This window comes from Lepisosteus oculatus, chromosome 1 (assembly GCF_040954835.1).
Source record: "Lepisosteus oculatus isolate fLepOcu1 chromosome 1, fLepOcu1.hap2, whole genome shotgun sequence".
Lineage (NCBI taxonomy): Eukaryota > Metazoa > Chordata > Actinopteri > Semionotiformes > Lepisosteidae > Lepisosteus > Lepisosteus oculatus.
In genome coordinates this window covers 15138182-15153379 of record NC_090696.1, presented here as the reverse complement: position 1 = coordinate 15153379, position 15198 = coordinate 15138182, and the positions used below count along the sequence as shown (strand labels likewise).

General features: G+C 50.7%; 1 protein-coding gene across 2 annotated transcripts; it reads right to left on the bottom strand.

Moving 5' to 3' along the window:
• Positions 1-628: 628 nt before the first annotated feature.
• Positions 629-15107, bottom strand: pmela (premelanosome protein a). Of its 2 annotated transcripts, none has more exons than XM_015344037.2 (12): positions 14946-15107; positions 9895-9996; positions 8920-9066; positions 8077-8217; positions 7412-7573; positions 6064-6381; positions 5053-5433; positions 4467-4640; positions 3557-3656; positions 2507-2712; positions 1312-1402; positions 629-1181 (listed from the first exon to the last, which is right to left on the bottom strand). In XM_015344037.2, exons 1-12 carry the CDS (start codon positions 15007-15009, stop codon positions 1013-1015), a joined length of 2055 nt encoding a protein of 684 aa, XP_015199523.2. In that variant the 5' UTR covers positions 15010-15107; the 3' UTR covers positions 629-1012. The 2 variants fall into 2 exon arrangements, with proteins under 2 accessions (XP_015199523.2, XP_015199524.2); XM_015344038.2 differs by having other exon boundaries at positions 629-1178.
• Positions 15108-15198: the final 91 nt, after the last annotated feature.

Sequence of the window (15198 nt, the reverse complement as noted above, 5' to 3'; positions counted from 1 at the left end):
CTTATACCAGTGCGCGCAGATTCCCACAATGCTCTGCCAGTCTCGCTCCTGCTGTGCTGCGCCCGTCGTCACGTGAGGTGGCTGCTTTTTTCCCCAGCGAACCCCGCCCTCTTGCGGCCGAAATAAGCTATTACTACTTTACAGGGTTAAATTCACAGCCTTTTTGTCAAACTCAAATGCGCAACTGGAGCGTCTCTGCCACTTAAACTCGAGGTGAGTGTAATTAACAGGCATGAGTGGCCCAGTGGCGAGCCTGTAAGGACGAGCGGCAAGGTTTGGGCTTAAGTTTCGGAGGTGATGTCCCGTTACACCCAGGTTCGATGCTTTTGTAATCTGAACACTTTTGTGTTTTTCTTATTTTAACGTTTTTAAACTGCCGTTGTTCTATTTTCTGCTACAAACCCTGTTTGAGGGGAAACGCCACGGGGTGTAAGATCAAGGTTTATTAGAGCATCTTCTGGACACGACTTCAGTTCGCAGCGGCTAGTTTGTCTACTGAACACCGGAGAAAGGACATACGCGTAAGATTACAACCGCACTGCAGATCAAGGCATCAGTATTTACCTCAGAGACGGACTGAAGAGACAATGGCAACAGGACAGGTGTTATTATGCCGTACAGAAGAAAATGGCTTTGAACTGTTTATTTAAAAAACACACAACAATGATCTTTCCCTCGAGAGGCAACAACCCCCACAGAAATTTAATAATTGTTCACTTTTCGGAGAAAATGATTACAGTTCCACACAGGCAGCGGACGGTTTATATAAAGCCAGTGTCCCTTATGTTTGAAGGTGTAACCGATTTACTTTGTCAAAACAGCAGATGTGCTAAGGTATTTTTAAATCTTGGCTTATTGTTGGTGCAGTATTCCCAGACATTGCCTGTCATGAATAGATGTCTGAAGAGCTGCAGATTTTCAAATTAAACTTACAGAGGTGCTGAATGTCAAGTGTGTACGTGTGTGTGCGTGTGAGGGTGAGAGGGTGGTGGGGTTATGGCTCCGATCCGGTTCAGACCACCCGGCCCTGCAGCAGTGGGCTGCTCTCTCCGGCCGTCTGGCGGCCCAGCAGGTTCCACAGCAGCATGGGAAACGAGGACCTTCTGGGGCTGCCCGAGGAGCTGCCCGAGGAGCTGCCCGCGGGGTCCTCCCTCAGTGGCTGGTACTGCTTGGTGCGCCTGCTGGGGAGAGAGGAAGACACCGGGTCTGAGGCTGGCGTGGGCGCGATGGGGTGGTGTGAGTGGTGGACGGCATGCTGGGTAGCGATCCAGCACAGCACACTGGGGTGTGGGATGCTGTGGTTGTGCTCACCTGTAGGTCACAGCTACTGCCGCCACCGCACAGGCGACTGTTAGGATCCCCAGCGCCATGGCCACCGTGCCAGCAGTGGAAGAGCTCGAACCTGCAACCGAAACACAAGTCCCGGTCATTGCTGGGCTCCACGAAACCCACAGCGGTCTCTGTTCACGGATATCTGGAGCACTCCTGTCGGGGAGCTGGCACAGCTGTGCCCTCTGGTGGGTAACGAAGCTGGGCAGCGTCAGTGTCGCCAGTGGGGGGCAGGGATACCAGTTCCTTAGTTTAAAAGAAATACCTAATGCCTCTGATATTAAATCTTTTTTTTTCTGAGACAATGTAGAAACCTGACTCTGGCCTGGGGTCATTTCTTCTGATCTGGCTTGAGTGATTTCTTCATTCAGTCTGCTGCTGTTATCAACATTATCAAGAATAGGCACTGGGCCCGAAGTAGAAGCATTTTTGGTAATGGTGACTCGAACACCTGTTCATAGTAGCTGGACTGTAAAACCCTCTGTAACACCTTTGTGATTCAGGGCACTGTGGGAAATGCCCCTTGTGTGTCTTTTTCAGCGTTCTCTGGAAATTTCCTTTTTCGGCACAATTAAACTCATCTCAAGCCTGCACTGGACTACACTGTGACTGCTTGCATCCCTACAACAGCATCCTTCTGGTGCAGACAGCAGTCAACAGCTGCTGGTCTTCGGTAAAGATTTAAGGGACAGGTGGAGCTGGTAACAGCAGTGCCTGGGAGATACTCTGCAGGAGGGTGATGGTGAATTGGCGAGGCAGGCAGGAAGTCTGTGGAAAACAAAGCCTGTTCGGGAACACGTAAAGGTTTATTCCACGCTGAAAAGAAACACAGCGTTTCGGCTGTGGATCCACTTCAGGTGTGACAAACTGACACACTTGACGCGCCCGAAGAAGGTTCCACAGCCGAAACATTGTGTTTCCTTTCTTCTCTTTTCAGCAGGGAATAAACCTTTACTTGTTCCTTTGCAGCCTGCGCATGCTGACGCAGCTCCCTGCTTGAACCCAGTACCTACTTCAAAGCCTGTTCAGTGCAACCAAGTCAGGCAAGACGGACCTGCTCTCATCTGTCGCCTCTCTCACGCTCTTACGAGGGTGATGCCGCGGCAGGCTGGATCAAAGTTAGAGCTCTCCCGGGGCCTCCCACGTCAGGCCTGCAGGGGGCGCCCTCCCCACGCACCTGTGGTGACGCTGACGCGGGCGCTGGTGGCGGCCAGGCTGACGTTGTTGGTCAAGGTCACGTTGATGCAGAAGACGCCGGTGTCGTTGAAGAACTGGCGCAGGATCAGCTGGCACTCCGGCAGCTGCTGCACGGCGCTGCACACCGTCTGCACGGGCGTGGCGCAGTCCGCGTCGGACACCACCATGCAGACCTCGTTGGGCAGGCTGGAGGGGTCGGAGAGACGGAGAGAAGGGGCGAGGCGTGAGAGGGAGTGCCGCCCTGTCGAGACCACACGCACCGCGGGCTGAGGGCCACGGCGTCGGTCTCCCTGCAGAGAGGCCCGAGCCTGGCCTCCACCTGCCTGCCTGGAGGGCGCCTGCCACTGTCCAATGCCAGGCTTCCTCGGTGCAGCGCTCTGGGAGGGTGGGCACTGCCAGCGCTAACTGAGACCACCTCTGTAGGACGCCCAGTGCGTGCTGGGATCGCAGGTCAAAGAAAGGTGGGTGTCTAGGGGAGGAGTGGGACACAGGAAGTCCGTCTCTCTGGACTTCCTTCATCTCCTCCAAAAGTTAAACTAGTGAGTCAGTCTGGCTGGTAACTGGCAGCCCCAGATCTGTTCACATAAAAAGGGGCACTGAAATTTTTTACAACTGGTTCTGCTTGCAATGAAGGCAAGGTTTGAGAAGTGGTACCTCCTACACTGAGAAACAGGAGAGACACTGGGGTACAGGAGAGACACTGGGGTACAGGAGAGACACTGGGGACAGGAGACACTGAGAAACAGGAGAGACAGTGGGGAACAGGAGAGACAGTGGGGAACAAAGGAGATACTGGGGAACAGGAGACACTAGGAACATAGAAGAGACAATGGGGAACAGGAAACACTGGGAACAAAGGAGAGACACTGGGGAACAGGAGACACTGGGAACAAAGGAAAACTGGGGAACAGGAAACACTGGGAACAAAGGAGAACTGGGGAACAGGAGACACACCGGGGAGCAGAAGACACACAGGGGACAGCAGAGACTCTCAGGAAGAGCTCAGAGAGGCTCCCAGGCACGTCCTCACCTCCCCTGGCAGGTGACAGTGAGGTCCACAGCGTTCTGCTCCTCCTCTGTCTCCAGGACCACATTGGCCACCTCCACAATATTCACGCTCTCAATGCCCTCTGGGAAAGGAGAAACACAGCCAGGTCAGTTTGCTCCAGGGACAGCTCAGGGTAACACTCAGTTACTGGGGGAGCGCAAACAATGTATAGGCCGAAGCATGTTAAATGTGTAGGCTAGCAGTCAGTTTGCACCCGTGCTTGACTATACACCTCTCTGCTGCCCAGTGCTCTGTGTGCCTCATCAATCTTGCCCATGTCTTGTTAGCTTGTACCATGGAAAGCCTTCATGGGGGAAGATGCTGAGCTGTAACACTGTCCTTTCAGGTCTTTGTAAGTTCAGTTTGGACATCTGAGAATGGAAAGTTTAGTGGGAGAGAGCCGACAATGGGGGTGTTCTTGTTGTTGAGAGGCGATGACGGTCTAGAGCAGTCTGAGAATGGAGTTAATAGTGTAGTACTGGATATAGGGGAGACTGGACTATTATGGTATTGGTACAGCCGAGATCAGTGTGTTATAGTGTTGGTACAGCCGAGATCAGTGTGTTATAGTGTTGGTATAGCCATGATCAGTGTGTTATAGTGTTGGTACAGCTGAGATCAATGTCTTATAGTACTGATACAGCAGAGATCAGCATGTTATGGGATTGATAGAGCAGAGTTCTGTGTGTTATATTATCGGTACAGCAAAGATCAGCATGTTAAAGGATTGGTACAGCAGAAATCAGTGTGTTATACTATAGGTACAGCAGAGATCATTGTGTTATTGTATTGGTACAGCAGAGATCAGTGTGTTATAGTATCAGTATAGCTGAGATCAGTGTGTTATAGTGAAGAGAACAGTTGGCTCACAGAGCCCCAGCCCCTAACTCACGGATGACGTCCACGCTGGTGGAGAAGGAGCCGTAGCGGTAGATGAAGCAGCCGTTGGCGGGAGTCTCTGGAGCCTGGCGCTTGGCCACCACCACAACCACGTCTTCCGCCCCCGTGGCAGTCACTGCCTGGATCCCCCCCTCTGCCAGCACTGTGGTGGAGGCAGCCGGGGCAACTGAGGAGTGACAGGGTGGTCATTGCAGTGCGCGATCAGAGGAGCAGCTGGTCGCCAGTCATACCTGCTGCACAGCTGTTGGAATCGTCCCTCTGATCCTGGCTGTGTGCCACAGTGTCTACACACCTCGGCAATGACACAGCCTGATCATACTTGCTTATAAAGGGTGTAGAGGAAGCAAAGTGCCACGTAGTGCTCTGAAGCCAATTGCAATGGGCATGTTCATCTGTGTTGTGCTGATAATAGCCTCAGTTCCCCCAACCATTATAGCACTGAGATACCTTCAGTCAGGGGCTTTTTAAAATATCTGGCTTAGCAAATGCCTGTGCAACACCTGTAACAGAATCTCCTCAGGTAGACACTGAAAAGCACGCGGAGTGGAGATGCTGTCAGTAATGCCACCCAGTCTCACCTGCCATCTCCGGGCTCGCTGTCTGGACTGCCTCTCCTGCGGCTGCAGGTGTGACAGAGGCTCCCGCCTCCACTGAGGCAGTCAGGGCCACTGTGCCCTCGAGCAGGACTGTGTTTGCTGGAGCAGTTGGTGCAGCTGTAGCAGCCGAGGCAGCTGGAAGAGTTGGGTCCTGTGCAGACGGCGCAGCTGCTGAAACGACCGGAGTGGCAGCTGGGGCAGCTGAGGCAGCTGCTTCTCCCTCCGCTGGTGTTTCTGCCGGTTGCGCAGATGCAGCCAGGGCGATGTCGTCGCCGGGGGAGACAGGCACAGCCAGATCAATGTTGACTGCAGTGGGCGAGTTAACTGTCACAGCAGCTGGAGAAGCCGATGGGTCAGCTGGGGCTGGTGAGACAAAGAGGAGAGGACAGGAGGAGGGGTTAGAATTAGGGCTCGACACCCGAAATGTTGTGTCTCTTCTTTCCAATTTTGAGCATGGAATTATACATGACTTGTTCTCCTTCATGACCTTTTTTAATTTAAACCTCGTAAAACTATGGGATCCATGAGGAAACTGCAGAGGACACAAATGAAAAATCAGCACTGAATATAAGCAGGACCAAGGTTAGGATTCTCTCCTTTGCACTAAGGGTTGTGGGTGTCTGGAACAAGCTGCTCAGCCATGTTGTTGCAGCAGATGCCTGGGGAAAAAAGCTTGATTAGATTCGTGTGCCAGTGGGACGCCATGTTGCCTTGTGAAGTCTATCTTCCTCAAAACATAAAATAGTCTGAGTGACAAGCAACAAAGCACTGGCGCTCTCTCATCTGCTAGCTTCTCCGATGTTCCAAATGTTTTCAAAGCAGTTTAAATCTCTGTTCCTCTTGCTGTCTCTGCAGTGATGCCAGCTGCTGTTTGCTTTCTTCTAGACCAGCTCCTACTTTTACAAGAGATGAAAATGGTGGAAAAACCTCTCAATGAATTGGAAGGAGAAGGAGACGCCCTACAACACCGTGACACATCCCCCCCCAGCTCACCGGTGGAGCCCCCCTGTGGAGAGGAGGTGGGTGCCGCCGTGGTGCCGCAGCCCACGTTGGGGATGGTGGCCTGCAGGACCACCTGCGGCTGGAAGGAGCCGGGCGTGAGGTAGGTGTGGGTGACCGTGAGCTCGCGGGAGATCAGGGCGCCGCTGTTATCGCCGAAGTCCCAGTTGAAGGAGATGTCGGCGGCCTGCAGGTACTGGCTGGGGTCGTGCAGGGTGACGGTGAAGGCGATGGCCCGGTTCTGGATGAAGCTGCTGTCGGACTGGTTCAGATCATTCATCTGGGACAGGGACACGGCAAACGGGATCTGATCTGCCGGAGACAGGAGGCGATCGTCAGCAGGTCCCATCGTTCAGGCGTACTGACTGGAAACTCCACTGGGACCACAGCCCAGCGTCAAATAATAATTCATCCTTACACTTCTATAGGGCACTCCACTCAAAGTACTTTACAGGTCATGGGGAATCCCACTACCACCACCAATGTGTAACCCTCACCTGGATGATACGAGGGCAGCCAGAATGTGCCAGTCTGCTCCCCACACACCAGCTCTCAGTGGGGAGGAGAACGGAGTGATGAAGCCAGTTCAGAGATGGGGATCATTAGGAGGCCATGATTGGTAAAGGCCAGGACAGCAGGGTAACACCCCTACTCTTTTCGAAAAACACACCGGGATATTCTAATGACCACAGAGAGTCAGGACCTCGGTTTTACATCCATCTGAAGGATGGCACCTTTTTTTGCAGAATAGTGTCCGGGGCTTTAGGACCCACACAGACTGTAGGGTGAGCGCCCCCTGCTGGCCCCACTAACACCTCTTCCAGCAGCAGCCTTAGTTTTTCCCAGGAGGTCTCCCATCCAGGTACGGACCAGGCTCACACCTGCTGAGCTTTAGTGGGCTGCCAGTTGTTGCAAGGCGATATAGCTGCTGGCTCAAGCTCTCTATTAGGTCACTAAGGGCCTCAGCTGTATGTAAGACCTTGCTTAAGCATCTTCCTGTCCGGTGAAACAAAGTACAGTACATCACTTCATGGATTCACCGATTTTTAGTATCAAATATAAATCTCTCTTTCCCTTTCTCATTGTGGTTTAAAGACGTTGCAGGGGCAGCTGGACAATCACTGGTCAGCACTTCACTCAAGGCAAAGGGTGGTCATGCCCAGCTGGTGAGCAGGGTGTCCAGTGGCACAGGCCCTGTGGCACTGAGACACTGTGGAATGTCTCGATGTGCAAGAGCCACAGAAGGTTTCTGCTGACCTGCTGACTTCTTACAATGGGAAGATCACCCGGACTGGCCTGTATCCAGGCTGACTGCTCCGCGGCTGGGCGCTCGGACCCTTACCTGTGATGGAGAACTGGCTGGAGGCGTACCCCAGGGGTATGAACTTGTCCTTGCCGCGGCAGTGGAAGATCACCACCTCCATGTTGTAGGAGCCCAGGGGAACATTGCCTGTGCCGATGGTGAGGGAGGAAGAGGGGCCGCCAGCTACCTGCCAGTACCGTCCTGGGACATAGACACAGACACATGGGCATCTTCCAGCGGTACGCAGAGGAGCACAATCATCAGACAGCTGCCTCACTTGCGCACAACGTGATATTTTACAAGCAAAGAAAAACCTACTAGACTTTGAAAAATAAGTGGACTGCAAGTAAATTATATTGTTCTCCCCAACTCTGCAAATGTACGTCAAGGAAATGAATGGGATTGATTGGATGTGTATGCTACCTGTGGCTCAAGTGCGAAGCTTTGAAATGTCCACTTGACCTCCACAGTTCCACCCCTTTAAATGTCTTCTCCTCCAGACCCAATATTTCAATTCAAACTTTATTATCCGATTGCATTCAAGCATTTATTATCATCCAGGAGAGACTGGATTTCCAGCAGAGGCCCAACACAACAGTGCGACATGACAATCATGTCCAGCGACTGCGACAGACGGTATCTGCAGAATTGATGGTCTGAGGTTGTGGAGGGGTTGAGCTGTAGGGCTGGGTCAGATTTCTTACCCCAAGTCTTCCACACAAACACGAATCTGGGCTTCTTGTTGGAGTTCCTGGGAAAGGGGGTCCCATCTGGAAAGGTACCGTTCCATACCTCCGAGGAATTATGGTCTGGATACACAGCCTCTCCTTTCCGGAAGTGAGTCCCTAAACAGACAGAGTGCAGAAAAGGGAAGTGTTTTATTTAACTCATGCTCTCCTGCATGTTCCATTTCTGACCAACAGTGTTCCTGCTGGCCTCTGCACACTAGACAACACAGAAAAAGGACATTTTCTAACTGCGTTTGATCTCTGGATGTTTATCATTCTTGCACTGCTGCACATCCCTACTTATTCGTCGCCAGAAAACACAGCACAGTGCAACACTACTTTGTTTCCCCGGTATTTGCTGTTTATGAGCTAAGCCGCTTTTCCTGGAAGACTTAGCTGTGACTGCAAATGACAGACTGGGCATGGAAAAGGACAGGAAATGGCACAGCGCAACACTTATTTGCTTCCCCTGCGAATTATCACACTGCTGCCACACACAGACATGCCCACATACAGACACACCCACACATGCTTGTGCAAGTCACGCCTGCATACAGACATGCCCATATATAGTCACGCCCATAGATGGACATGCCCATTTATAGACACGCCCCCACGCCTGTCCAGGCACAGCCACACCCACATACAGACACGCCCACACATGGACATGCCCATGTATGGACACACCCATGCAGATACACCCACATACAGACACGCCCACATATGCCTGGGCGAGTCACACCCACACAGACACGCCCAGGTCCTGAGGTACGAACAGTATTGCAGGGGGCGCGAGCCGCAGAGCGGGGAAGAGCTCACCATTGATTGTGCAGTTCTCAGCCCACACGACCTGGCCATCCGGCAGCACGGTCTGGTTGCCTGGGAAGCGGATCTCGATGTTGAAGGAGACCTTGGCTCCAGTCAGGGTCGGGCTGTCGTTAATGATGTTGAAGGTCACGTCTCCGCCTGGCGACAGAGCAAACTGAGTGAGTGCGGAGCTCCCCAAAGATATGACTCTGAGCTTCAGTTGGAGGAGAACTGGACCATGCAGAGGAAGGGATGTCACATGTTATCTCAACAGAGCGCACAGTCTGATCCTACACACCCTGACAAAGTGTAGGCTCAGTGACCACAGCCTGGCCATAGAAACTGGACACAGATAGATCTGGCTGTCCAGAGAGGAGAGGCTCACACAGCCTGGCCATAGAAACTGGACACAGGCAGAGCTGGCTGCCCAGAGAGGACAGGCTCAGTGATCACAGCCTGGCCATAGAAACTGGACACAGGCAGACCTGGCTGTCCAGAGAGGAGAGGCTCACACAGCCTGGCCATAGAAACTGGACACAGGCAGACCTGGCTGTCCAGAGAGGACAGGCTCAGTGATCACAGCCTGGCCATAGAAACTGGACACAGATAGATCTGGCTGCCCAGAGAGGACAGGCTCAGTGACCACAGCCTGGCCATAGAAACTGGACACACATAGATCTGGCTGCCCAGAGAGGACAGGCTGTGCTCCACCGTCAGCAGGGAGAAACAGAGACAGAGATGCGCTTTCTGTAACACTGGAACTCATCAGTCATGCCAGTAAAGCTCTCGCAAATGAAATTTGAATTTGAAAGCTCAAAAGAAGACAGGTTAAAAGCAAAGCCCGATTTATTGAATGCGCATATCTGTCCCTAGAGCACGAATGTTCTCTTTTATACTGCTGAGTTAGTGGAAAGAGAAAGAAAGACATGCTTTATTGTGATGCGAACATGAGTTCTTTGAAATCAGATACATGCGCTGTGCTCCCACCTGTCCAGCAGTTTCTGCTGTGATGGTCTCCCTGTTTCCACATCGGATACATTCTGGAGTTCCAGGAGCGGTACCGGATGAAGCCTTCGGAACCCCTCGGTGCTTGAGAGAGAAGACAGTCATGTTATTAAAGAGCCTCTGCTCTCATCCTTTATGCAGGGATAAGTTCAGGTAGCAGTTAACTGGGAAACCTCTCAGATCTGGTGGAAGACACACACGGATTGGACTCTAAAAATGAAACTAACTAAACTATTCTCCAGACAAACCCCTAACTCACCCCTTTGACCAGCAGGGAAAGTCTTTTCTTTTCCGCTGGATTTCCTGAGACCATAAACAAAACAGGTTTTGCTCACGGACTTCGTCACAACGGCAGTGCTGAAAAGTGGATTCAGAGCTGAATTGCACACCTGCTGTCTGCCTTTTCTTCAGTTTGGATCTTTTAACTTGGATCTTGCTCCCAGCTGGGATGACAACTGCAGAAGAGCTCACCCTTCCTCGGATGCACGGATCTAGAAGAGGTGGAGTCCTGCAGGTAGGACAGCAGCTCAAGTCTCTGAACCCCGGCTGGTATAAAACTCGGAAAAGCCAATGGACCTGTGTTTTCTAGGAACAGCAGCTCACAGGAATCTGGGCAGCTCTCCAGCCTTCAGAATAGGAGAGTCTCCTAGTGCTTATTGCGCTTGAGCTTAATTGAACCAGCTTCACATTTTTGAAGGTTTTTAGTTTCCTAATCGTTTTAAGAAAATATCTAACAAAAGGGCATTTTTCTCACTGGTCAGATCCTGGGTTGCCAGACGTGTGGATCTCCCTGTTAGTGAGGGCCGGGCCAGGCTCTGTGCTTGACTGGGCGCGCTGTAGAGCCCCATTCTCCTCCAAGCTCTTTTGCCTAAAGCACTGGATATCCAGAATGAAGACTGCTGCTCAAAGCCTCCCTATTCGCCCCCCACCCCTCCACCCAGCTCCCCAACCCCTGCTGTGACCCCACGTTTCTTCACATGATCAGTCCTGCGCTCAGCTGCTTGCCCTGAGGAGCAGGAGGAGGAGCAGGGGGGTTCCAGGCACTGAGTCACATGGCCCCCTCAATCCCCCTCAATCCCTTTCATGTGACTGTCAGATGAGCCTCCGCTAAAGCCCTAATCCAGCAGCCCGGCTCTGGGAAGGAGCGAGCCTTTCGAACTCCAGGCCCCGCGATCTCTGGGATGGGCTGGGTTTTTGTCCACACAGCCCAGAGACAGAGAGCAGAGAGGTATCTCTGGACGTACCTCTCCTTCCATTGAGGCCGAAAATCAGCTGGTTGTCCCCGTCTCGCTTAATATTCTTAATGCTAATTAAACTAGACATTAGACCATTAACGGTTTCTGTAAAAAGGGCTGTGCTGTGCTCATCTGTAGTGTACTAGTGATGGTGTCTCTACAGCTGAGTGCTTGCATTCAGAATCTATGGTGCATTTCACAGGGCAGCACACAGAGGGCACAGTTACAGGACAGTAGCGATGGCATTTGGTTAAATAGGACTCAGATGTCTTATTCATCCTTCTCGTATCCTGGGCTAAACTACAGGTCTTAGTTAATTTAACCCACCCTGAACACCCCAGTGAGGAGTATCTGCAGTGTGGACAGGCCTGCCATGATGGTGTCTGGGTAATTCTTGCAGAGATGGATTGTGGGATAGCGGCTGGTTAGCAGCTGAGGGCTCAGTGCAGTCAGTGACTTTAGAGCGTCACCTTGTTGGAGTTTCTTATGAAAAATAACAATCCCAGCAAACCTACAGCTGCAAAAACAAAGCCAAACTTAAGAACCACTTGGCTGCAAGGGAGCAGGCAGGAGAATTCTTTGTCCCTGTAGATCAGCACATGTGAACAATGATCTTGGTGTTATACTTTGTTTTTTTATAGCCACTAGTTTGTTACTTTGCTAAAATATTCAGGGCACGGTTCTCTAGAATGGTATTGAAATCTTTTTGTTGTGTATAATGGAACTCAGTCTGGCAGGCTTCACTTGGATATTTAGTTCTGGAAAGAAACCCAGGACTAAATTAATTAGCCATGCTCACTGATGTTATAGTAATTTGCTAATTGCTTCTGAACTCTCAAGCTACGCCCTGTTAAAGGACACAAGATCCCTCTTGTATTCTTAATGGCTAAGAAAAGCAAAACTGATTTGGTTTAGGAAGAGGCTGTCTGGGTCGAAGTTTTGATCCCTGAAATCGCGCCCTTTTCCATAAACCTTAACTGCCTGTGCGCAGCTCCCAGAGCAGAGCTCCGTGAGTCCTGTAAGACCCAGAGCCTTTTATACGCACGCGTTTACTCCAGAGGTACCGAATAATTCAAACTGAAGTAAAATATCTTTCTGAAGTTGCCAGCAGGAAATAATTTTGCTGCCTTACCCCTCGGCTGACACTCAGAGTGCAGACAACCAGGGTCACTTACTTGACAGGGGGAGCGATAGCAGTTTTTATTTCATTTTTAAAATACGGATTATTCTCTGTTTTTCTTTGTTATCCTGGCAAAAACGAACTGGAAGTTAGTTCCCAAGCTTGGCTCGTCGCTGTGCCTGCCCTCTCCTGTTACTCCACCCTTCCCTCTTCTGATCCGAATTCCCAGTGAGGGCACCAGCGAGCGGCGCCTGGGGGGGGGGGGGGCAGACATCACAGCCGGCTGGCCTTCGGGGGCACCCTGGTCCTGCCCCCCTGCCGCAGGGCACTGTCGACTGGCGAGCCTCAGTCTCAGTCAGATCAGCGCATAGGCTCAGACTCGAACCAGCTACATCTGGGCTCGGCCTATGCTCTGATGAGCGCAGGAAAGCCAGGCATCCACATTTCTAAACCATCTCCAGTACGGGAACAAGGATTGCACATCAATTTCTGTGCAAACACTACCTGCTTATACCCCCTGCTTAATTAATTGCAATTAAGTTGTTTCACGTCTCTAGAAATGCGAGATTTAATGAAATCCTGCTTGACTGGTGCTCTGCTGGATCAGGGCTGTAGTAGACCTACTCTTTTTTAGCATCTGCAGGGGAACTAGTCACTCTGAAATAGTCACTATTAAAAGTCACTGCTTTTACAAACGTACGCTTTCTCCAGCAGGTGTTGGTTATGAACTGTTAGCCTTCATTGCTTCTGTTAAAGAATAGATGGCGAAAAGCAGCCCAATGAATGCCCTGGGTCCGAGTCCCTCTGGCCTGTGTCCCTTCCCTGTGCCGTGCCAGGTTTATTCCAATCACTTCACACACTCCTGCTGACCTCAGGCCAAGCATTCCTGCACCCCTACTGGGACAGATGGAGAGTGTTATGTGTAAGTATGTAGATGTCCTATGATCTATTTGCATTATAAGTGTATGTAGATGTGGTATTGAGTGTATATCCTTTGGCAACACTGGAACTTACTGGCCATGCCAATACAGATGTTTGAATTTGAATATGAACTTGAGTTTGGAAAGTTTGGCCTGATGTGCTACGGACGGCATGGTGGTGAGCACAGCCGCCTCACAGTGCTGGGGCCCTGGGTTCAATTCCAGACCTGGGGTGCTGTCTGTGTGGAGTCTGCATGTTCTCCCTGCGTTTGTGTGGGTTTCCTCTGGGTGCTACAGTTCCTCCCGCAGTGCAGAGACATACTGGTAGGTCAATTGGCCATTGGGTAAACCGGTCCTGGTGTGAGTGTGTGCGTGTCTGTGCCTCTGTTTGTGTCCCACGATGGACAGGCGTCCCATCCAGGATGTACCCCGCCTTGTGCCCGATGCTCGCTGGGATAGGCTCCAGCTCCCCCTGCAGCCCAGTTCTGGATAAAGTGCTTAAAAAATGGATGGCCGGATGTCACAGACATGGTTCAGTCAACAGGGATGAGGGATGTTGGAAAAGAACAGATAAGGCCAGTGACTGCCAGAGGCTGTTTGTTGGTTTGTCTTGAACTGCTGATGTATTATCAGCCCTTATACATTCATTCACACTAGTCTCAGCTGAACCCAATAAAAGCTCAGAGATTTTCTCTCACAGTACAAACCAGGGTGTGGCGCAGATTAACAACCTATACTGCACAGGGCAAAGGGGGCAAAGAAGAGCCTGTTCTCCAAAAATCACTCAATCACAGCAGCTGCTGCCATCATCATCACGGCTGTTCATGCACCTTTTTGCCATTCTGTACTGCTTTTAATATTGCGTTATTGACATGAGCTGTCTGGGCGCCGTTCCGCGTGTTTGATCAACGTTATTTTAAAGCGGGGATTCTCTACCGAGACTTGCAGACAGAAGAAAACGAGAAATCCTGGAATATCAGGCCACAGAGGCTTGGAAGAATGGCTGTTAGTACAAACACTATGCAACTGAAAATTTGCAAGCAAGTACAAAATGAGCAAAGGGAAGTCTACGGGTGGATATTATTCTTGAATTTCAGACAGATTTAGAATTTGCACTGGAGTTCTTATGGGATGCAGATAATCTTGCTCCTTAGGGAAAAAAAAATTAAAGCTTTTAATGTGTTTTGTGAATCTTCCATTAAAAACTGAATAACAGTAAAACAGAGCTTTAGGATTCTAATGACAGTTGTCTCTAATGTCCCCGTTATCAAATGCTTGCAGCTGCATTTACAATCAAAAGACAACCCTGTATTTGCTTCTTCTTATTTAGGACAATAATTCTGAATAATCTTTTAACAAACGGGTGCATGAAAAAGTCACATTTTTTTAATCCAATAACAGGGGTATAGGTTTGAAAAACCACGTGGCTGATACATAGCCATGTCTCTCAAAGAGAGAACTTTACCGGCAGTGTCTGGAGATATGAGACAAGCAACCAGTCCCTGCTTTTATAAGAAAAACTTAAAACTCCCAATCATGTTTAAGGAGCTTTGAGATATTCACTTTACAGCTTAGTTCTATTTTTCTCTTTTGATTCAACATTTCTGTAAACTTATACTAAAAACATTAAACCTTAGCAAGATAAAAAGCAGAAATTGGCTAAACCATGTTTGCAGAGACAAACAAAGAGGCAGTACAGTAGCACGAGGAACCCCCTGTCCAGGGTCGGGCTGGACAGAGGCTGTTGGACAGACTTACGTTCGCGGTGAGCTGAGACCACGGCGAGGACAGCCGCCACCAGCACCAGCAGACAATTCCGCATCCTGGGCCTGAGTTTTTCTGCTCTTCTCCTCAAAAAAGTTTTCGTTCCTCTCAAATCCAGGGGACCCTGCCGAATTGCCGAAGAGACTGAACCAGAGTGTCAGCGTCTCTTTAAAAAGGGCTCCACTGAGCTCCTTAGCATAAACCCGCCTCTCACTGCTGACCTCACCAGACCGTCAGCCTCAGGACA